At 56.9% G+C, this 24161-nt stretch overlaps 1 protein-coding gene across 13 annotated transcripts in view; it reads right to left on the reverse strand.

Moving 5' to 3' along the window:
- The window catches only part of RAP1GAP (RAP1 GTPase activating protein), a 69649-nt gene that overhangs the window by 24813 nt on the left and 20675 nt on the right, over positions 1–24161 (reverse strand). For 6 of the 13 annotated variants that reach the window (XM_018055306.1, XM_018055290.1, XM_018055255.1 and 3 more), the window contains exons 3-4: positions 7003–7096; positions 224–259 (exon numbers count right to left, since the gene is read on the reverse strand). In XM_018055306.1, coding sequence (XP_017910795.1) covers positions 224–241 — 18 coding nt within the window. In that variant the 5' untranslated portion in view covers positions 242–259; positions 7003–7096. Of the gene's footprint in view, positions 1–223; positions 260–2920; positions 3021–7002; positions 7097–11616; positions 11741–24161 lie in introns of those variants that run through there. The other 7 variants (XR_001918791.1, XR_001918792.1, XM_018055259.1 and 4 more) reach the window with 5 other exon arrangements.

A 24161-nucleotide genomic window follows, 5' to 3' on the forward strand; every position in this document is an offset into this window, starting at 1 on the left:
GCCAGGGAGCCGGGCGTTATCAGTGCCTGTTCTCTCTTCTGACCCTGACGGGGAGCTCTGGACGCCGCACCATCACCATCTCCTCCCGGACCGGTCTGCAAGAGCTCCCGGGCCAGTTCTCAGAGAGGTGTCGGGCTGAAGATACAGCAAGGGCCGCCTCCCCCCCAGGCCCAGCCCAGCTCCCTCGGTGGCTCCCCAGAACAGGCTTCAGAGCCCGCCTCACCTGCATCTTTTCAATCATCTCAAATAGATCTGTGTTCTGCAACAGAGATGGGGAAAGCAGGTCAGTGCTGGGGTGGCCCCGCAGACACCGCAAGTCCCCAAGGCGTCTCCACCCACCCCAGCCCTCCTGGTCCTCCAGCTCTGACCAATCCCTGTGGACCTGTCCGAGCAGCAAGAGGGACCAAAAGGGACACTGTTTAGGCTGGGGTTCTGCGCCACGGACTGGCAGAGTCTGACCAGCTGCCCAGGGTTGTCCACCCAGAGTCCAGGACCCTTCCCAGGCAGCCCACCCCAACTGATACTCTGCCCCAAAGGAGGGCCTCAGATGAGAGGGCCATGACCTTCAGGGAGAGACACACCTCCTCCCTGTCACCGCAAGAGTGGAAGTGCCACAATCAGCCCACGAGCCTCTCAGAGGAGCCCCAGGTCACAGCTCCAGAGATGAACACAGCTGGGATCCTTGGGAGGGTCGGTGGTGCCACCCACCTCTGGAAGGAGGACCCCACCCTCCCCACCAAGCAGTGTGGACTTGGGGGCTGTCGGGGGGCCGAGAGAGGACGCTGAGATGTCCCACTGGCCTGATACCTGCGTGTGCGTGCACACACCCTCCCCTACCTGCGTGTGCGTGCACACACACCCCCTCCTCCCCCTCACATGGCCACTGGGCTCTCCCGAGGCCAGCCTGGGCACACACGGGGTTAATCCAGCCATCTGCCAGCTGTGCTTGGCAGCTTCGGCCTCTCCAGCGCCAACTCCCTACGAGCCTTCCTGGAAGGCGGCATCCTTGCTGGCTGGCAGGGCTGGGGGCTGGGCCTGGGAAGCCCCTGGAGTCTCTAGGAGGGCGCCCCTCCCCCAGCACCTTCAAGGCCTCAATTCAGTCGGCTCCGGCTCCCGGCTCCCGCTGTCCAGTGGGGGCACCTCTGGAGCTCACACACATGTGCCATGGGGTTGTGCACCAGGAAGCACATACGCCCTCTCTCTTTCTCTCTCTCTCTGGATCAAACACACACAGGCCTGCACACCAATATTTAAACACGGTCTCACTGTACCAAAGAAAGCAAACACACAGAAAGCCACACACACACACCCACCAGGTCTGTGTACACCACTTCTTAGACTCAGAGCTACACACGAACATACACAAACACATAGCAGTGTCCTACGTTACACAACAGCATGCTCCCTCACACACACGGCTCCATGTCCCCCAGGAGCCACATACACAGAGGCAAGCCCACCCCTGTGTTTCACTCTGCTTGCTTTTAATCGCTCAGTCCTGTCCAACTCTTTGCAGACCCCACGGACTATAGCCCTCCAGGCTCCTCTGTCCATGGGATTTCTCAGGCAAGAATACTGAAGCGGGTTGGGTTGCCATTTCCTTCTCCAGGGGATCTTCCCAACCCAGGGATCGAACTCGAGTGCCTCCTGCAGTGGCAGGTGGGTTCCTTACCACTGAGCCCCCTGGGAAGCCCCACCCATATGAAAATCTGTGCAAGCAATTGCACACAAAGCTACACAGACACCACACGACCGCTCTCAGGACTGTGTTGAGCGACACAATAACAGACAGGTATGCTCATGCAGCGGAGCCACAGAGCCTCACCCCACCCACATGCTCACCCTCCCCATCAGAGTCACACACCCCATATAACAGACATGCCAGACTTGATCCCACAGCATTCAGAGAAAAAGAAAAAAGCATGCAATAACTAGGGGAGTGCTTAATTTCCAAGGATGAGGGGCTTGGGTCTGAACCCCACCCCCGCAACCACACACAGACAGAGCTCTGTGAAAGATCACAAGACACGGACACCCCACGTGCACCCCACTGTGAGGCCTGCCCACCCTGGATAATGCACGATAGGTGTCCCTAGGAGATGGGTGACCTGCGGCCCTCGAGGCCACCCCCGACACTGGGACCTTGGAAGAGACAATTCCACAGACAGTGACGGCAGAGACCACAGACACACAGTCCAGGCAGGCAAACACGCCTGTCAACCAACACCTTGTACAACAAGCAGCATCTTTTGTACCTTGTACAACAACAGCGGTTGTGTGCCCAAATGAGCCACACAGCCTCAACCCAGCACAGACCCAGCGCCGGCCATCCTGGGGCACCAGTGTCCTCCAGGACACCCCACTTGGGGTGACCTCACATGGCCAGGAGCAGGCACCAGGAGTCTCAGCCACCTAACACTGACACATGGCACACTGTCACCCAGAGCACGCACAGCAACAAGTGACACTGCAGACACAGCCTCACTCATGCACCAGACGCCCTGACACAGGGAAGGCTGGGAGCCAAGTGGCCCAGGGCTCCAAGCAGAGCTACATGGTGACATTCAGACCCCTCGTTAAGGGGAGCGGGGATGGACGAAGTGGTCCCAAGGCTAGCGCTTGCCCGCCCGCGCACACACCCCCCCACACACACACGGAGTGCCCCTCTAGCCCAGAGCCACAGCACCACCACGGACCCTCTGTTGCTTAGGCAACTGCAGAAAGAGCCCAGGGCCTGGGACCCCAGGGCAGGGGTGTGCCCTGTGGCCGCGGTGGCCGGGTGTCAGCCCAGAAGCGAACACACCCTCCATGACGGAGCCTCGCACACCCGCCCTGCCCGGGACAGAGCCCGCCGGGCTCCGAAGAAGTTGGGCCGAACCGTCTCTGGCGGACACCCCTCGGCCTTCGCCCCAGTCCTCACCTGCCAGCCGGCCCCTGCAGGCAACGATCCTCTCCGCGGACGGCCGAGGGGCGCCAGGGGCCGCGGCTGCGCCATCCCGAGCCCGGCCCGGCCCCGGCCCCCCGACCCCGGCGTCGCTCCCACTGGCCCGGCCGGCTCCGGCCCGCGCGAGCCGCGCCTGGGTCCCTGCAACGCCGAGCTCCGCGCTCGCGGCTCGGGGATCCGGCGGCGCGCTGCCTGAGCTGGGCTCGCCGGGCGGCCGGGCCCTGAGGGGGCGGGGCGCCAGGTACGGGCGGCGTGGGGACGGGGCGGGGCTTCGGGCATCCGGGGCGGGGACACGGGAGGCCCCGCCCCGCAGGGCCCGGGACACTGCGCCTGCGCGCTCTTGCCGGCGTCCGAGCGGACACCAGAGCTCCGGGTCTGTCCTGTGCGTCCCTACCTGGCCTCCTCCAACGTCCTTCTTCTAACTCCTCTTAACCCAGTCCATCCTAAGGGAAATCAGTCCTGAATATTCACTGGAAGGACTGATGCTGAAGCTGAAACTCCAATACTTTGGCCACCTGATGCAAAGAACTGACTCACTAGAAAAGACCCTGATGCTGGGAAAGATTGAAGGCGGGAGGAGAAAGGGACAACAGAGGATGAGATGATTGGATGGCATCACCGACTCCATGGACACGTGTTTGAGTAAACTCTGGGAGTTGGTGATGGACAGGGAGGCCTGGCGTGCTGCAGTCCATGGGGTCTCAAAGAGTCAGCCACGACTGAGTGACTGAACTGAACTGAACTGAGCCTCCTCTGGGGACTGTGCCTCAGGGCCTCAGAGATGGGCTTCTTGGGCTGGGCTTTGAAATGGGGAAGGAAGTGGTGGGGATGGGAGGCTTAGCTTGGAGGCAGAGGGGTTTTCTTGAGCGTCTGCTTAATGTTGAACCATCTGCAGTCTGATCCTCTCCCTACAACTCAAGAGGTAGGAGTGTCATCCCCATTTTACAGAAGAGAAAACTGATTCCAAGAGATAGCAAATGCTCAAGACCACACAGCTAGGAAAAGGCAGAACTAGGAAACCACCTCCATCCCCACCAATGCCTGACAGGCCACTGGTACCCTGGTTTCCCCAGGCCCCAGTCCCACACCTGTCCCTTACAGCCCCTGACCCTGGGAGAGGGCAGGAACAGGGGCCGCCAAGGCCCCACTCGTGGAGAGGACTTCAGGATATGTGGGTTCTGGCTCTGACCTTGCTACAACCTGCTGAGTAGACTTGAGTCAGCCCTTGCCGCCTCTGTGGGCCTCAGCTTCCCCATCTGCGAAATACAAGGCCTCCGCAGGCCCTTCCAGCTGACCCTGCACTGTCTGCCACTGTGAGTGGGGGCAGGGCTGCAGTACCCCCTCCCCAGACAGATGCTGGGAAAGCAGTAATTGCTTCCTGAGTTGTGGCCAAGTCAACACCAGCTGCTTCAGACCCTACAGGGCAGGGCTGCCCACCAGCTCAGTACCCAACCTCTCTTCAGCTTCCTGAAGGATTTGTTGGCAGCTACCGACCACCACTCTCCATCTCAGGGCCAAGGGCTCCTGGAAGGAAGGCACTGCACCTTCCTTTCCCCTAGACCTGGCCATGGGTCAGGCTGGAGCCCAGGAAGCCGGCGGGAACCCTGGAGATGTGTGTTCCAGACACGGCGTAGCTTTGTTTTTAATAATTAACAGCAGCAAATATTGATTTATGCAGGCACTTTCAGGCCTGAGCGCTTCCGGGCACCCATCAAAATGCAGCCAGAGAAACATTCATTCCCATACGGGGAGGAGGCAAGAGCTGCTTGCATCAGTGGAGACGTGTGTGTGCCAGGAGTGGAGAGTGTGCACATGTGTGCCTGCAACTGTGTGTGTGTGACTCTGAGAGCAGATGTGATTGTGTGTTTGTGGACATCCTAGGTGTGTCTGTGCACATGTATCTGTGTATCCATGCATGTGTACACGTGCAAGTCTGAATGCATCTGCAGACGTGGATGTTCCCATGTATGTAGGTGTGGGTAGGCTGTATATGTAAACAGGTATAGGTTTCTAAATCCTCGAGTAGAAAAACCTCTACAAGGGAACAGGGTAGGAGTGCCTTGGGTAGCTCTGTGTCTCTACCAGTGAGACACACTGTGGCTTCCCAGTGAGAGAGACGTCCCTTCTGGGTGTCCTCTCCTGCCCTGGGAACATAATGAGGCCAATCATCCCTCAACTTCCTGATTGCAACTTTCCAAGATTGCTTTCACAGTCATCACCCTTTGGCAAACGGGCCTGGTGGGTAGAGAAGAAACTGTCCCCTCTATTTTACAGACAAGAACCTGAGGCCCAGGGAGGGGCAGGGCTTTGCCCATTGATGCACGGAGGTCACCTGCTCAGACTGGCTCCTCCATCAACATTATTAATGTGAGCAGAGCCGGGAGAGGGGGATGGAGAACGTGTCACAGACCTGGGACCCCTCACCCCTCCCTGGTTTGCTGGGGACCCAGAGGGATCACTCAGTCTCTCTGGGCCTCGGTTTCCTTTCCTGTCAAAGGAGAACAATCCATCGACTGTGTCTTGATCCTGGGGTGGGTGTGGGCTGTGGGATGGGGCAGTCTGGAGCCCACAGCCGTCTGAGCCTGTGTTGGCACAAATGGAGGCTTCCAGCCGAACTGGGCAAGAGGCCAGGAAGCCTGGGGGAGACAGCCCAGAGCTAACCTGAGCAGGCAGGACTCGGGGAGATGGGCTCTGCTGCTGCTGCTGCTGCTGCAGATGGGAACACTGAGGTGCAGGGAGGGGAAGTGAACCCAGGCCTCCTGCCAGATGCTTAGGGGGACAAGGACTGGGAACCTCACTTCTGAACCCAGCTGCCATGGAGTTGCTCCCTTCCAAGTCCCAGGATCCACATGGCCCAGTCTTGGGCTGTTGCCCAGGCACGGACAGCAGGAGAGGATCTCAAGGACCCCCTGATATAGTCCCTAGGACCCACACTTTGGACCCCGTTGGAGGTGGTGGTCCCTGAAAAGTACACTATTCCTTGGCCATATACCTCTCCTGACCTAGGAGGGGTACATGGCTCTTGTTCCAGGTCAGAGTTCTGGGCGAGAAGTTTGGCGTATCCCGTGTCTGCTATTTATTGGCTGTGTGACCTTGGGAAAACCACTTTACCTCTCTGGGCACCTGGATCCTTATCTCGAGAATGCCTGCCACCCATGGTTTGCTGAAAGGACTGAGAAGCATGGTACCTGTGGACACGCTTTAGGGTCTGAAAAGTGTGCTACGCAAGTGAGAGCCTATTACCCTCGGTATCAGAAATTCTACCAGACCATGAGTTCTGGTCCTGGACCCATCACATCCTACCTGTGTGTCTTTGAGCAAGTAACTTAACCTCTCTTAGCTTCGATTTTCTCATCTGCAAAATGGGACTAAGAAGAGTACTAATGTAAGTCTACAGTATGAGACCCTGCATGCAAAAGATTAAGAGCCCACCTAGCCCGTAGTAAACCTCAATAAATGCTTGTGGTTATCACTGGTATTGGAGCCCCTGCAGAAGCTGTTTAGTTATCTATCTCCTAACCAGACCGTGGCTCCTTGATAGCAGGGTCTGTGTCAGACCGATTTCTGGCACCTCAGCGCCCAGCAGAAAGTTGACACGGGTCATGTGCCCGGCAAACATTTGATTTCGACGATAACAAGAACAGCCTCGTTTTCAGGGCTCTCACTCTGTGCCAGATATTATGCAGTGTTTTACCATTGCTTTTTCACACTTTACCCCACTTCACAGGGCTCCTCTGAGAAGCAGCCCTGTGAAGTGGGATATTCTCATTACACCTGATTTACAGCTGAGGAAATGGATGGTGATGTTGATGATGAAGATAAGGAAGAAGAGCTGTTTGGCCAGTTTCTTCCCAGCTGTTTTGCCCCCAACCTTGCTACAGACCCTGAACCTCTGAGACTGGGTCAGGTCCATCAGGGGTGTCCCCTTGGGGGGCTAAACCCCAAGCCCCATCTGCCAAACATTTTGCCTCTGCACAGCGGTCACACTTAGCTGTCTCCTGGCCCTGGGAGGCGGGGGGGTCCTCCGGACCGGGGGCCACGGGGAGGCGAGCACTTACCTTAGGGTGGAATGAGGCAGTCTGAGAGGGAACCAAGTCCACTCTTGGCAGGTCTAGTGCCTGGGGGAAGCGCTGGTTCTGCCCATCACTCCTCCTGGAAGAGAAAAAGAGTCTGAGGTCAGGGATCTCCCAAGTTGGGAGATCTGTGAACTTTGGGAGGAAGACTCATTCTCAGAATTGGGGGATGTTAGGGGAACAGATTTCAAAAAGGAGGGGAACCTGGATTCCCCAGGAGGCAGGAGGTGAGCAGGGCTTCCAACTTTTCCCAGAGATCAGAGATATGGACAAAGTGTCCCTGTAAACTCTCCATTAGGCCTCCCTAACCCATACTCCAAAATCACTGCAGATGGTGATTGCAGCCATGAAATTAAAAAGACGCTTACTCCTTGGAAGGAAAGTTATGACCAACCTAGATAGCATATTGGAAAGCAGAGACATTACTTTGCCAACAAAGGTCCGTCTAGTCAAGGCTATGGTTTTTCCAGTGGTCATGTATGGATGTGAGAGTTGGACTGTGAAGAAAGCTGAGTGCTGAATAATTGATGCTTTTGAACTGTGGTGTTGGAGAAGACTCCTGAGAGTCCCTTGGACTGCAAGGAGATCCAACCAGTCCATTCTGAAGGAGATCGGTCCTGGGTGTTCATTGGAAGGACTGATGCTGAAGCTGAAACCCCAATACTTTGGCCACCTCATGCAAAGAGTTGACTCATTGGAAAAGACCCTGATGCTGGGAGGGATTGGGGGCAGGAGGAGAAGGGGACGACAGAGGATGAGATGGCTGGATGGCGTCACCAACTCGATGGACATGAGTTTGTGTAGACTCCGGGAGATGGTGATGGACAGGGAGGCCTAGGGTGCTGCAATTCATGGGGTTGCAGAGTCGGACATGACTGAGCGACTGAACTGAACTGAACTGAACCCATACTCCAGCCAAGAGGTTGTCCACAGCCCACTCTAAAGATGGGCAGACTGAGGCAGGGGTTGGAGGTTGCTGTATAGGGCTGAGCCCTGACCTCTGGACTAAGTAAGGTACATCCGTCCCTGAGCCTTTAAAGAAACAGTAGCCTTCAGGCTGAAAGGCCACCTGGGCCATTGCTATTATTAATGACAATAACAACAACAGACACTCACTGGGCCAACGACATGCCAGGCCCCCTGCCAAGACCCTCTTTCAGGCCCGAGGGCACAAGAAGTCATCACACTGGTATTCCCAGTGTACAGGTGAGGCCCCAGAGGTATGCGGAGGTTGCACAGCTGGTCAGTGGCCGAACCAGCACCTGTGTGATGCTTGACTGACTCCAAGCCCAGACTCTCGGCCCACACCCACTCCCTCCTGAGGAGAGGAAGCAGGTCTGGCGAGGGTGAAGTCAGTTCCTGTTACCCTAGAAAGACTGCCGAGGAGGCAGCTTCTGGGGTCAAGGGGAGGAAGTGCCCAGTGGCTCCCGGGACCCAGGTGGCCCAGGCCGGGCAAGCAGGCCCGGCTTCCACCCACTGCCGAGGGCCACCCTGACGTGGCTGCTGCCCCACCCCAGTCCCTCAATCAAGGCTGGTTCCTGGGAGGGTGAGTCATTCAGCCCACGGCCCGCTTGAGTCAAGGCTGAGACCGCCACACCCCAAGAGGGGAAGGGACTGTGGAAGCCTGACCCAGGAAGGAGACCCCGAGAAAGCTTGAGCCCCCTCCCGGCTCACCTGGGCCCAGCTACTCAGGGAGGAAGGCTCAGAGGGACTGTCCACGGCCCTGGTGGGCTAGCGTCTTCCCAGGGGACCCTGCACTGGGCGGTCTCGATGCACAGGGACAGACGTGCTGGCAGCGGCGTTTGAGGCCCGTGACATCGTTGTAGGGGAGGTATGCCCAGGCACTTACCTGCTGCGTGACCTTAAACCAATGACGTACTCCTCTCAGCCTTGGTTTCCAGAAAAAAACAAATGGCATCCTAGAGCCTGGGCAGCTAGAAGGTGTTCACTCAATGAATCCTTTCTTTGATTCATTCACTCGTGGTAAACTCTGCCTTCCCACATCAGGGTTTCATTAAGCATTTGTTAAACGGATGAGTGGGTGAATGAGTGAATGCTGGCAGTAGGAAGGCATTAAAGGTTTGTGAGAAAGAATGGCCTCCGCACGGGTTTCTGTAGATCACAAGGCCCAGTGACGTGGGGAGAGACTGGGAAGCGAGGGTGGGTGGAGAGAGGCCCACAGAGATGGTCCAGACACATTCCACTGAGGCTGCCACGGGGACCCTGCAGACGGATCGAGTGCCTGGAACTGAGTCAGGCACATTACATCCTCACTACTCTGTAGGGAGGTCGGCATTATTTATCCCTCCCTTTTATATATATATATATAATTTTTTTTTTTTTGCTGTGTTGGGTCTGAGTGGCAGCACACAGGATCTTCGATCTTCCTCGTAGCATGCGGGATCTTTAGTGTGTCATGCCAACTCTTAGTTGCAGCGTGTGGGATCTAGCTCCCTGACCAGGGATGGAGCCCCCCTCTGCATTGGGAGCGTGAAGCCTTAGCCACTAAACCACCAGGGGTTTGTAAATAAAAAGGGGCTTGTAAAAAAAAAACACACACACCTTTTTTACAGATGGAAAAACTAAAGCTCAGAGAGATGAAGCCACATCGCCGAGCAAGCGGGTAACAGACAGAATTTAAAACCCATGCCCTAGACAGATCAGGGCCAGTGACAGCAGGACGGAGAGCAGAACCTGGAAGTCCGAGAGCTGAAGCCAGGGGATGCCGGCTCCCCTTGACTGTGAGGACCACTGTGCTGGGAGCTCTGGCTGCTGTGTGCCCATGACCGAGCGATTCCGACGCTCGGCTTCTGTCTGATGCTTCCCACACCCCAAGGCTCCGGCTGTGGCCACTGCAGGTCAGCCCGGCAGCAGCTCCCTAACACGCTCCTCTTCCAGCACCGGCCTCAGTTTCCCCATGTCCCACTGCTTCTCTCACACAGGACCGCTCATACTGGTACAGTCCTTGGTAGGTTTCTCAGGGCAGGCGGGCTCTGGCTTCTGCCGAGCCCCTCAGCTCTCCGCTTCCTGGCGGGCCTGAGTCTCCCCCTCACAGGCAACTCCTCCACCTACAATGTCACTGCTGGGGGCCTAAGATGCCGGGGCCGGGAAGGCCTCCGGGATGAGGACAGAGTAGGAGGTCTGAGGCTCTCGGCCATGCCTGCCCCCACCCAGCCCAGCCCTGCAGGGATTCAAAGACCACAAAAACAAAAGCCACAGCCTTCCTGTGCCTTCCGTGATTTTTCTTAATCCTCACAGCTGCCCGAAGAGGCAGGTGCTCAAAAACCACCTGCTTTATTATTTTTTTAATATTTATTTAAAATAAATAATTTAAACAAATAAATAATTAATGATAATATTTATTTAAATAATAATTTAAATAAATAAATATTTAAAATAACCCCAGGTCTCAGTTGTAGCACATGGGACCTTTAGTTTCGGCCCGTGGGATCTAGTCCCCTGACCCAGAGATGGAACCCCGGCCCCCTGCACTGGGAGCGTGGTCATAACCACTGGACCACCAGGAAAGCCCTCCAAACCACCTGCTTCTTTGCACCACAAGGAAACTGAGGTTCAGAAAGGGATACTAATTCACCCAAGGTCACACAGTTAACGCCGCAGAACAGGCATCTGAACCCAGGCTTGCCACTCCGGAGCCAAGGACCTGGACTCTGGAGCATGGGCGGCCAGCCCTGCGGGCCCAGCAGGTCGGGTCGGTGAAGTAACAGTTACAACAGCAACGGCAGCCAGTGCTGATACAGGACCAACCGTGCACAGACCCGGCTGTGACGGCTTCACTCGTATCCCCTCATTTACTCCTCATCTTTCAGAGGAGGCAACCAAGACACAGAGGTTAAGCAGCAGGTCCAAGGTCAGGCTGACGGTAAGTGAAATACAGAGGATCCAAACCCCTGAACTTGGATCGAGACGCTGCCCTCATGCTCCACTGTACTATCCACTCCCGTGCTCTTGCCTGGAGAATTCCAGGGACAGAGGAGCCCGGTGGGCTGCAGTCCATGGGGTTGCAAAGACTCAGACACGACTGAGTGACTAGCACACTCGCTCACAGTAAACAGCCGTTGCTCAGTGAATACCTTTGGAGAAATGAATAAGCCTAGCCGCTTGCCTCCCCTCTGCCGGCCTGATGCCTCCTCCTCTTCCTCTCGTCCTTCCCCACCTCTCACACACTCCTTCCCCCCTTCGCAGCCCACCCTTCCTTCTCCTCTGCCTGTGATCTCTGCACTCCTCCTCCTATTTGGTCATGCTCTTCCCTCTCAGGAACCTGAATCTCTCTGTGCCTCCCCTTTCCCTCCCGTCTCACCCTTGTCTCCTCCCGGTCTCCATCATTTTGTTCACATGCAGCCCCCGGTCTCTGCCCCTCCCTACTTCTCAGGAACCCTTCCAGACCCTTCTCTGGAAACCTGCCTGGCTCAGTTTATTTTTTATTTATTCTTTAATTTTTTGACCATGCCACCTGGCAAGTGGGATCTTAGTTCCCCAGCCTGGGACTGAACCTGAGCCCCCTTGCAGTGGGATCGCAGCATCTCAACCACTGGATCACCAGGGAAGTCCCCCTGGCTCAGCTTAAAAATGCTTTACCTTCTTCCCACACACACAGCAGCTGGGAGGTGCCTGGGGCTGACGGGGGACACGGGGAACTCTCGCCACTTCTCCCTTCCCCCGGCCAGGACCGCAGTCATAGCTGCACAGCGCTCTACAGTTGGCACAGGCACTGTCTCAATCACCACGGCAGTTTTGAGGTTGGATTATTATCAGCCTTCTTCCAGATAAGAAAACTGAGGCTTGGAGAGGTTAAGGGACAAGCCCAAGGTCATACCAGGGAAAGGGCGGTGCCAAGGTTTCCCTCTAGTTCAGGGCTCTTCTACGGCACCCACCCCTGCTGCTCTCAAGGCAGGCTGACCCCAGCGTCACCCAGCCCCCAGCGGCCTCCCCATTGCAGCCCCTGGTTCCGGCCCCCACCAAGCATCTTCCCGAGGTCCCGCTCCAATCCTGCCCTGTCTGGCCTGGACACCTGCCTGCAGGTACAGGACATTCCTGGACACAGTAATAGGCGGCAGCCAGGAAGGAGGTGACTTGCCCAAGGTCACACAGAGAGCCAGAGCCAGCCTGGAATCCGGGCCAGGTACATTCTGGGGTCACCTTCAGGCCCTACAGGTGTGTGGCCTGCAGCCAGCTGGCTCCGGCTCCCCTCCCCCTTGGAGTGCCCGTCTCCCCCTGCGAAAGGGTGTGGCGGGCTCCCAGGCGGGATGGGCCAGGCCGGAAGCCTGCCGACAGCTCCCGGGTTTCTTGGCAACTGTCACTGCACCGCCTCCCCCTCCCTTATCTCCACATCGAGGTAACAATAATAATTGCCGTGTCGTGAGTGCAGCTCTCTGTACTTTTCAAAAGCCCTCTTTATCTGCTCATGCCTGGGAGTCTCAGCGGAACTGGAGCAGGAGATAAGGCAGTCACTAGGATCCTCCACTCCCAGAAGGGTAAACTGAGGCTCAGAGAGGTTAAACAACCGTCTGGAAGTCACCCAGCAAGGCAGGAGCAGCTGGGGAGCTAGAACCAGGCTGCCCCCAGTCCAGGGCCCTAGGTGCTGCACTGGGCTGGGGGGGGTGCGTTTTAGGGGGGAATCCACACACTGCAAAAACTCAGGTCAGACCCAGAGTAACTGGGGAGACGGGGAAGGCAGAGGACAGGGGACCAGATGCTGCCCTGGTTGCTTCCCACCTGTTAACCAGCTGGAGAGCTGGGTCGGGGGCAGCGGGTCCTGTCTTTTTCTTTGATCTATAAAATGAGAGAGCATGTAGCCACCCCCTAAACCACGGATTAGAGTAAGCCCAGCAGAAGTGGTGGTATTATTATTATTATTATTATTAGACACTGTCCCAGACAGCCCCGCCCTTCCGAGTATCAGAGAGGGGCTGGGGCATCCAGTGAAGAGGACTTGGCCCTTTGGCCATCCAGCAAGAACTGCCCCAAATGGAGCTCCCCGCACCCCTCACGGTGGGCCTGGCCCCTGCAGACTCGCCCAGCCTCATCCTCACACACCCCCACTTTCTGCCCTCACCTGGCGGGGCTGCAGGCAGCTTTTAAAGACAAGCCACGCTGCTTCCCACGGCCGAGCCTCAGCACAGGCTTTGCCCTTTGCCGGGAGCTCCTTTTTCCTTCTTTTCCTCCCGATAAACTATCCATGCTTTAAAATTCAGCTGATGATACAGGTGAACCTGTTTGTAGGTTCAGGGCAGGAGTAGAAACACAGATGCAGAGAACGGACACCGGTGGACACACGTGTCCCACCTGGGGGGGGCATGTACGTGCCACCACGTGTAACATGCCTGGCTAGTGGGGAGCTGCGGGAGGAAACAGGGAGCTCAACCGGTGCTGCGATGACCTGGGGGTGGGGGTGTGGTTTGTGAAGTGCGGGAGGGAGGTTCAAGAGGGATATATATACATGCCTCATTGAGGCTGTTGTACAGCAGAAACACGACATTGCAAAGCAACTATACGCCAATACAAGATAATAATAATAAATGGAAAAAAATAATTCAAGGGGAAATTTGGTGATCAGAACAGGTGACACATGACCACCCAGACAGGAGGCCTGTGACGGGGAGCCAAGCAGGGGCTGGACAGCACGCACAGAAGCTGGGAAACTGGACTTGGGCGGGGCAGAAGAGGGGCTCAGCCAGCCAAGAACATACGGCCAAGATGGATTTGTTGGGGTGGGCCTAAGGAGCCCAGGACAGCCCATTGCTGGTGACCAGAGGTCAGGGTTCCCTGGGTATCCCTGGTACCCATGAGACCAGCTGCTTCTACCAGCCTGGCGACACGTGGAGAAAGGCGCAGACTTCACTGTGAGGAGAGCTGCAGAGGGCTCCTCCTGAAGACCCTCAGACCTCTGAGACAGGGCCCTCGGGAGGGGGCCTGCCCCTCCACAGGCGGCCTGTTCCCCCAGTCACAGAATCAGGTCTGAGGGACTCTAATCTCCCAAAACCAGAGATTAGAGGCCACCCTGGAACTGCTCCCGCCCCCGGGGGCCACAGAGGCCCATTGTCTGCAGAGCTCAACCATCCGGCACTGCTTGCCCCTGGCCCTGCCAAAGGTGCAGGGAAGGTGGCCAGGGGCAGCCATGGGCGAGTTTCTGAGAGGCTGGCCCACTCCTCCGGAAGCCCCTGAGGGGACAGAGTAGGGACACAGATGTGGCTGCTCCTGGATCACCTTTCCCCAGGCACCTCTGACCTCAGCCGGGACTCAGGAGGCGCGTCGAGGGCAAGGGGAATGGTGCGGGGTGAGGAGCCCAGCGCTTTGATGCCCGGTAATCCTGACAACAAACCCGGATCGAGGCTGGTATCGTCACACCGTGTCACAGGCAAGGAAGTACAGGCTTGGCTGACAGATGGGCTGGGGTCTCACAGCAACCGGGGGCGGGAGGAGAGGACCTGAGGCTCCAGGCAGGGCCCTGTGGGAGCAGGAAGGAGGCACACGGGGCCTCCACCCCGGCTCCGAGCTGGCTGACCGCCAAGACACCCGGATCCCGGAGCTGCGCCAGGCGGCAGCCTCCTGAGCAAACAACAGGTTGGCAGCCCCGAGAGGAGGTCACGGGATGGGCCCCACGCGGGGGCACAGCACCCGGGAGCCAGGCCTCCCATCCGCCAGCTGCCCGCCAGCGCCTCCCCGGCCCAGGTGGCCCGAGGCCCGCAGCGGCCCAAAGCCTGACCCTCCGCCTTCCCAGGACTGGTTCCTCCCTTGAGCCACGGGGCCTCCTCCTGCTCCAGAATAACATCTGCTCCTCCTGCCCGGCGCTTTACAGTTTACAGACTTCCTTTGCTCCCGACCCTCTCGACAGCCTCACAAGGACCCGGAGGCAGGGAAAACTACCTCAATTCTACACGGAAGCGGGGCAGAGGCGATGACTTGCCCGAGGTGTCACCCCTGAAGCCCCACCCAGCTGCCCGCCTCCTTGCCCACATGGGCACGGGACAGCTGAGTGGGGTCCCCCCTCAGTTCCCAGGGAAAGGGTGCAGGGCCCTTCCCAGCGCCCGCACCTGCCTCCCTCTGTGTCCTTGCCCAGCCTCTGCTGCCCAGGGGGGTTGCCCACATCTCCAGGCATCCCTTCGCCCACTCGCTCCGTCACCCCCCACCCCCTCATGTGCTCTACGTTCCAGTGATTAGTCACTCCCTTGGGACTCCCATCCTGACACCCGCTCTGGGCCAGACAATGGTGCCGGGCCTCCCCCACCTCAAAGCGAAGCCCGGAGACACTGCCCAGAGCTCTTCTCTGCCCTGTGGCCTCCCTGCTCAGACGCTGCACCCTGCAGAGAGGAGGCCCTGTAAACCCAACCCTCTCCCTCCAATGGGTTTTCCGCCTCATGGGCTCCAGGCCACTGGTGGGTGGAAGCTGAGTATACAGTAGGTGTCAATACATTATAAATAAGCTCCTGGCAGAGAGCATCACCTCAGAGGTGTGGGCTCTGGAGCCAGACTGCCTGGGTTTGTATCCTAGCTCTGGCACTTAACAGCTTGTTTTGGGGGGCTTCCCTGGTGGTCCAGGAGCCAGAACTCCATGCTCCCAACGCACGGGGTCCCGGTTTGATCCCTGATTGGGGAACTGGATCGCACATGCTGCAACAAAGACCTGGTGCAGCCAAATAAATAAAACAGCAACAGCTATGGGACTTGGGCAAGTTATTGAACCTCTCTGAGCCTCAGTTTCCTCATCTATAATATGGGGATAACAGCAGTGTCTGCCTTCAAGCATTGACATGAGGGCTACCCGAGTTCATACAGGTAAAGTGCGTAGACATTCACCACAAGCACCTTCTGACCTTCCCCTCTCTCTTCCTTTTTTCCCTTCCTCTGTGGGCTGCTGCGGACTGAGACAGGGCTTCCGGGTCCGGAGATGGGAGACTAGGGTCCAACGCGAGAGCTAGTGCAGTGGATAGAGCCACGTAAGGTAGTGAGCGCCTGTCGAGCAAAGGCAGGCAGGGGTGAAGGGGAAGATTCCAAAGTACGGGAACCAGAGGAGTAAGGCGGGCACAGGGCTTCACTAGAGGACCTGCCGGGCGCCTGCCACGTGTGGGGTCGAGTCCTCTTGACTCTCCAGCCTGTGGTCAAGGGCAGAGGCAGTGGATACATTCTTTCAAGGGAATGGACTTCCCTGGGTCTCCTGGGGCACATGGATTGCCTGCCTCTCCCATTAAAGGCGAGAATGTGCTCACTCTGGCCCAGTCACTCAACTTCTAGGCATTTATCCTCCAGAAACGCTTCCCAAAAACTAGACACAAAATGACGCGGACACAGACCATTCACTGCCGCAGGGTTTGCCGTGGCTGAAATCTGGAAGCTGGTTAAACACACACGGCACGCGCAGGCCACAGAAGACCATGCGGCGATGACAAGGGAGGTTCGCGTCCTGACGGAGAAGGGGGTTTGAGGCCTGTTGTCAAGTGAAAAGCGCAAACAGCACCACCGAAATCTCCCTTGAAAAATGTCCAGCTGCAGTGAAAGCTCACACGGGTCATCTCGGGGACAGGACGACCGGGGGCTTTCTGTCGTCTGCAGGATACATTTCTCTGCACTGTTTGAATTTTTACAGTGAGCACGTATTATTTTTGCCATCAGAAAAAAAAAAAAAAAAACCAGATTAAAAACACTGAGCCTCACATGTCAGCCCACTGAGAATCTGACTCTTTTTCCGCAGTCAGCCTGAGAAGGAGATATTCCTCACTCCAGGGAGAGGCCAACCCCGAGGGACGTTAAACACCACGATGGCCAAGGTCACCCCTGGCAGGAGTGACAGAGCTGGGTTGTAGCCCTCGTTCTGGCTGACTCTGAAGCTCACGCTCTTCCCCCCACACCAGGCAGGGAGGAGGGAAGGCAGGAGAGAAGCTGCCCAAGATGTTCCCTGGGACTGAGCTGTCAGGTCAGGGGAGTGTGGCCAGCCGGGGTCAGCCTGTGTGGGGACCAGGCTGTCTGCCTCATTTGCATATGCAAATAAATGCAGGCTCTGCTGCTGGAGTCAGGTCCCTGCCCTGAGCTGCCCCAGGCTAGCAGGCTGGCAGGCACCCCACCCCACCCCTGGAACCACTCCCCAAGGCCTCAGCATCACTAGGCCAGCGGGCACGAACTGGGGCTCTAAATAACTTTCCAAGTCAATCAAGATGTTTCTGGAAGAATCAGGGGTCGAAGGTCCCTTGCTGCCTTCTTGGCGAGCTCCTAGAGAGGAGATGCCTAGAGAGAAGGCAGGTGCATGCTCCTGAGTCTACATAGACAGTGGATAGACCTACAAGTCAGACGGACTTGAGTTCAAGTCCTGACTAGGTCACGCTCCAGCTGTGTGGCCTGGGGCGAGTTGCTTTGCCTCTCTGAGCCTCAGCTGTAAAACGGTGTTGATAAATACCCTATGAAGGGCTGGCTGCCGGGAGAATTCAGTGAGATAGTGCCTGTGAAAGTACTCCCTAAACTAGAAGCCGCCTTTCACGTGCCAGGATGATGCGCGTGGTGGGGGAGGGGGCCATGTGCACATCTGTGAACATGTGGAGCGTGCAAAGTGCCCTGCCCCGTCCCGTCAGCAAGCAGGTGGGCCGCACGGCTGCCACCTTTGCTGGGAGCTGGCACAGGCCTCCCTGCAGCGCTGCCTGGTGGTGTGACAGGGTGTGTGCGGTAAGGATGTGGGTGGGAGGCCTGGCAGGAATGTGAAACGTGGGCGGGAGAGAAAGCGCTCGTGTCTGGGGCGTGCGTGGGCTGCAGGCGTGCATTTGTACCGATCACGCCATCCACCTGCCGAAAGGCACCTCGTGGCTTTCCGCCATGTGCAGGGTGGAGATTCGATTGCCTCACGTGGCCCATGAGGCCCTGAGCATCTGTCCCCCCTCCCGGCCCGCACACACTCTGCGTGCGTGCTAAGCCATTTCAGTCGTGTCCAACTCTTTGCAACCCCATGGACTGTAGCCCACCAGCCTCCCCTGTCCTTGGGATTCTCCAGGCAAGAATACTGGAGTGGGTTGCCTTGCCCTCCTCCAGGGGAATCTTCCTGACCCAGCGATGGAGCCCACGTCTCTTATGTCCCCTGCCCTGGCAGGTGGGTTCTTTACCACTAGGGCCACCTGGGAAGCCCCCTTGCACACACCATATATCCTCCACCTGTTCCACCCTGCCTGGCTCCTCCCCACCCCACACCTACAGGCTACGCTCTCATCCAGTCTTTCTGGAGCCCCCTCCCCAGGCTGGGTCGGCCTGCCCCCACCCTGACCAGCTTTCTCAGAAGCCTGTCCCCGGCTGTCCAGATCTGTCGGTCTGGTTTGCACTTGCCACAGTGTGATTATCAGATACTCCCAGCCTCTCCCACCAGAAACCGAGCCCGGACCGGATCTGTCTGGGGGCTGGGCGCGCCATCGATGCCGGACGCTCGTCTGCCGTGTGAATGAAAGTGTACATAACTGTGTGCTCGCAATGAAGCTGCAGGGACTGAAGTCAAGTCTAGGCGTGTACACAGGGAATATGCGTGTGTGTGTGGCGGGGGGGTGGGGTGGCGTCTCAGAGAACCTCTGGCCCACAGGAGGCCAGGTCTGAGACTTCTGGCCGGGGCACTCCGACTGGTGCTCAGGCCCATGTGGGCTGCAGTGAGAGAGAAAGCCTGCCCAAGTTCCTCTGCAAACCCCTCCTGAAACAGTCCAGCCCAGGGTCTCTGGACCCGACCCTCAACACTTCTGGGTGGTGGCCAAGCTGGCCTCCTGCCTGTGCCCTTCTGCCCACACCCTTCACCTCCCCCGAGGCCCGATCCCAGCCTCTCCTTGCATGGCTGCCCACAGTGCCCACGGTGCCCCCTCCCCGCCTGCCTTGTGAGCAGCAGTTCTTGATCTGAGAGGAGACGGGCCTCCCACCCCCGCTGCCGGCTCAGCCACCTTACCCCCGGCTGCCAGGAAATGATCTGGAATGTTCCAGATCTGGGGAGAGGAAGGAATCTTATTCCTGCCTCAGGGCCTGGACACATACTCTGCCCTCTGCCTGGACCGCCCTTCCCAGTCAACCCCTTCCCATTCAGGCCTTGCGAGGCCCTCCCTGATATCCTGAGCAGAGGCGGGTGCCTCCCCGCCCTGCCCCTCACTGCCCCCTGCCCAATTATTTGTCTAGCAGCGCGTCTCCCGCCCCGGAAGGCGACCTGTGTGAGGCCAGACACTGGGTCTATCAGGTTCGCTGCCGTAGCCCTGGTTCTGAGATGTTGCGTGACACATGCTTGGGACTTGATAAGTATCTGCTCAATGAACAAGTGGCTAGTGGGCACCTTGAAAGGTGAGGTGAATACTGTTCCTGTTTACAGGTGTGGAAATTGAGGTTCAGCGAGGTTAAGCCTCTAGCCCAAGGTCACACAGCAGACTGGCTCCAGATTAGGAACTATCTGACTCCACTAGAATCCCAGCACATGAGAGGGCTTTGTAGCTGACCTTGCCATTGTACAGACAGGAAAGAGAGCCTCAGAGAGCGAAAGAACTGATTCTTCAGGTCACCACGGCTTCCCCTGGTCTGACAGAGCTGCACTCTTAGGCTGGGCTGGGCTCTAAAGCACCTCCTCCCCCCTCTCCCTCACCCCGAGACCGGGACACGAACAACCCCTCTGCACACAGGAAGAAACCATGGCTCAGCCAGGGAGGCACTGCCCAAGGTCACCCCAGCCAGGACTCGGTGCAGACCTGGCTGGCTGCAAAGCCAGCATTCTCAGGGTCAGTGTCAAGGTCAGAGCCCAGGGCTGAGCGTGTGCTCACGTGTGGGCAGGTCTCGCTTCCCGGCAGGCGGTGAACTTCCAAAGAGCAGAGTCCACACCCTGAGTGATTCTGCCCCCACTGCCAGGGCCAGCTAGCTTGTGGGGGCAACACGTCAGTGACCGTGATTGCTGGCAGCACTCTGGTTCTTGACCTTGGCACGCTGTATCTCACTCAACCCCCACGATGATCCTCAGGGCAGGTGCTTTTATTGTCTTTATTTTAAGAGACCTGGAGAAGTTATCCTCTGCTGTCCACAGCCCGGGACTCACAGCAGAGCACAGGTGGCTTCTGCCATGGGGAGGGCAGTGGATGATGGGCGGCCCCCTGCTGGCTTGGGGGTTGAGACCCTCTGGGGCGCCCAGAGGAAGTCCCAACAGGGCTGGCAGGGACACGACCCTGTGGCGGCCTTGCCCACCTTCTGCCACCAACTCCAGTTCAGTCCTGTACCCAGCACATGCCACCAAACACTTTTTTCCTTCATGTTGTTGACCTGCTGCTTACTGGAACATCCTCTTGGCAGTGGCCCTCCCTCCCCTACCACGCACATGACACACTGCCTCTCGACCCACTTCTGGGTCACCTCCTCCAGGAAGCCTTCCCCGATTCCCAGGTGTGGGGAAGGAGGGCGTCTCTGAGCTATCGAAAGTCCCCACATCTGCCCCGTCAACACGTATCACTCCTCCCCACCTTCAGAGCTGTTTCCTTATTCTCTGCCCTGCCCTTGAACTCCACGAGGACCGTGGCCTTGTCTGTCACTTCCATCACCTCAGGGTCCAGCACAGGGCTGGGTTGGCCCTTAGAGAGTATCCCCACATTAAATATTTGTTGAATTAATTTGCTAAATGAATGACTGACTGTCTTGGGAGAGACCCTGAGCAGAGGAAAGCCTTTGTGAGATTTGGGGATATCGAAAAGGTCTCCTCCTTAATCACTTCTCAAATGAGCCACCTCCGCAGTGCCGAAAATTCGAGCATTAAAAATTTTAATGAGTCTCTCTTTGGTTTAACGAGTCTTTTCTCTCAAAATGCAAATGCTCACAGAGAGGAAAAACATCCACTGAGCCCACACAATGAACTTATTTCATTCTAAGTCCTCCATTGGGACAAGCAGCCTGGTTCTCACTGTCATGGACAATCTGAGGTTCAGAGAAGCAGAGTAGTTTGGGCAAGGCCACACAGCAAGGAAGAAAAGCTGAAGTTGGTATCTCAACTCGGATCTGCCTGAGAACAGAAGCCCTATCCTTCCATGCACCTCCCGAACAAAAGGACTGAGCCTGAGCATCGCTGGGATATAGCGGCAAGCAGGGCCAGCCAGACTGGGAACCTTGGCTGGGGGATCCCTGCCCAGAGCCGTGGTGGCAGCTGTGGGCACAGGAAGCAGCGACTAGCCCCCGTTCTGTGCTCTGTGAGCTGCCCACCAGGGGCCTGCCCACCAGGTACATAATAGATGAGGAGGCCCAGCAGGCTGGGCCCACCTGGCATTTCAGAGTCACTAATGAGGCCAGCCTCGTGCTTCCTGCAGCAGTGCACAGGCCCCTGGGAGCCTCTGGCTCAGAGATTATAGAAAGGAGCCCCCTGAGGACGGGGGCCGCCCAGTCAAGCCCCCACTCCACAGCCGCCAGGACAGCTGCGTCTAAATGTATGGGCTCAGACTAACTGGGCTGCCAGTCCAGGCTCACCACTCACTGACTGTGCCCCAGGGCCAGCCAGGTCCCCTCCTGGAGCCTCAGTTTCCTCATCTGTAAAATGGGACACGCACAGTAACAGTTTCTACAGTGTAAAGCCGGTGTGAGGACAGAATGAAATAATTCAAACGAAGTTCTCAGCCCAGGGCCTGCGACCCAGAAAATGCTTCATGTATGGGAGCAGATGGTACCGTGACTGCCATGGGATCTCAGGAGCCAGATGAGCCTTCCTGGGGGGCACACACGAGGCCGGGCACTGACCCCTGTTTTGGAAGTCCTCGGGATCATCTGACTCTCCGTCTCCCCTCCTCACCCCATAACCAGGGTTTCTCTCATTTTTGTGGCTTCCATGTTTCTGGCCAACGTGCTTCCTTGGCAGGAGGAAAAGCTGGACTCCATCCAGCCTTTGCCAGCTGTGTGACTTTGGGCCAGTCTTCAACATCCTCAGTCTTGGCTTTGACCTTCAAAATGGGACACTAAGGCCAACTTTCAGGACTGTCACCATGACTTAATGAGACCACCAGAGCAAAATGCCCAGCACACACGGGCACTTAGTCTTCGCCGGGTCCTGCCTCCTCCTCTAGGGTCCAGCTTGAAGGTTAAAGCTGACTCCCCTCTTCCCAGGGTATTTCTGGAACCATCCTTCCCTGTTCAGCCCTGCTTAGCCACCTCCCCTCCCCCACCATCTGAAAGTGCAAAGTGAAAAAGTGCAAGTCGTTCAGTCGTGTCCGACTCTTTGCAACCCATAGACTATACAGTCCATGGAATTCTCCAGGCCAGAATACTGGAGTGGGTAGCCTTTCCCTTCTCCAGGGGAATCTTTCCAACCCAAGGAGAGAACCCAGGTCTCCTGCATTGCAGGCGGATTCTTTACCAGCTGAGCCACCAGGGAAGCCCAAGAATACTGCAGTGGGAAGCCTGTCCCTTCTCCAGTGGATCTTCCAAACCCAGGAATCGAACTGGAGTCTCCTGCATTGCAGGGATATTCTTTACTAACTGAGCTATCAGAGAAGCCTCCATATTTAATGTCCACTACAGCTGCAGAGCCAGATTAATCCACCACTCTGGCTGGATGTCAGAGCCACTACACTGCCTCCTAATCCTCCCACTGGGCGTCATTCCTCCAACATTTGCACACTCGTGTGTTCCTCCACTGCAGATTGCTAATGAGGGGCAGAGGGTAGGGGAATCCAGCCATGATCACACCTGGCCTCTACCAGCTTCACTGCTCACTTGATCCACGCTCCTAACTCTTAACCTTAAAAAAAAAAAAAAATAGGTGGTGAAAACCTCGCCTCCTCCAGGAGGCCCTCCTAGCCTACTTGGCAAGTTTTCACCTGTTCCACTCTCTGGACACATTCAGTTCAATCATTCATTAAGTGTTTACTGTGTTCAGGTAGCTGGGCAGGACTGTGGAGGACAGAGATATGAGAATAGTACAGTCCAGCTTTTAGGGGATTCATGTTGAAAACTGGGCCTAAGTCAAAAGTAACTCAAGCAACGTCTGTTTTCAAGGACCTCAGAGCCTGCCTTGTGGCACAGTGTTATATGCAGTCACCTCACTGAAAGATCCAAGTCAGCGAATACTGTTGAGCAGCAAGTGGGCTCAGAGAGGGGAAGCGACCTGCTCAAGGTCTCACCACTAGCATGTGGCGGAGGCAGATTCAAACCCATGTCTGTCAGACTCCACAGGCTGTGCTTTTCCCACTGCCCCAGGGGGGGAGCACTAACATCTGCTCTATAAGCACGTAAGCAGCAGAAAGGCGTTCAAGGAGAGAGAGGGGGTGTGCGGATCAGGAAGGAAACACCCAACAAACAGTGATACAGGTGAACTGGGGGCTTCTCTGGTGGTCCAGCGGCTAAAACTCTGCACTCCCAATGCAGGGGGTGAAGGTTCGACCACTGGATCCCACTGGATGCCACAGCTAGGAGTCCGCATGCTGCAGCTAAAAATGAGGTCGCTCAGTCGTGTCTGACTCTGTGACCCCATGGGCTGTAGCCCACCAGGCTCCTCCATCCCCGGAATTTTCCAGGCAAGAGTACTGGAGTGGGTTGTCATTTCCTTCTCCAGGAGATCTTCCCGACCCAGGGATCGAACTCGGGTCTCCTGCATTGCAGGCAGACGCTTTACCATCTGAGCCACCAGGCAGGCACCAAATAAATATATATTTTAAAGGAGGCCTTGTGGAAATGCGAGAGGAAGGCAGGTCAAGAAGAGGATACAATGTGACCAAAAGCCTGGAGGTGGTGCTCACGGGGGCCATATTCTCATTAATAAGAAACACAAGGCATAAGAGAAATGGGTCCCAGGCTGGAAGCTGAGGTGGAGACAGGCCTTGAATGCCAGGAAATCACAATTAATAGTCAAAATGACTGCCCGTTTACAGAGCACAAACTCTATGCCCAGGCACAGGCTGGAGGTGAAGCAGCTGGCTTGGTGATGGGGGAAGGGAGGGCCTGGGGGCTAGCACCATGGACAGCGGCTTCAGCAAGGCCAGGGTCGGGCAAGGCATCGTGGATGATGGGTAAGTCCTGGTCCTCCCAGAATCCTACTTTGTAAATGTGTCAACCGAGGCCCAAAGAGGGGAAGGGACTTGCCCAGGGCCACACAGCGGTTAGTCACTCTCACTCCTAGACCTTCATCTCTGACTCTTCATTCAGGCCTCCCTGGAATGAGCTTTCTGAGTCAC

The sequence above is a fragment of the Capra hircus genome, chromosome 2 (genome assembly GCF_001704415.2).
Source record: "Capra hircus breed San Clemente chromosome 2, ASM170441v1, whole genome shotgun sequence".
NCBI classification, from domain to species: Eukaryota; Metazoa; Chordata; class Mammalia; order Artiodactyla; family Bovidae; genus Capra; species Capra hircus.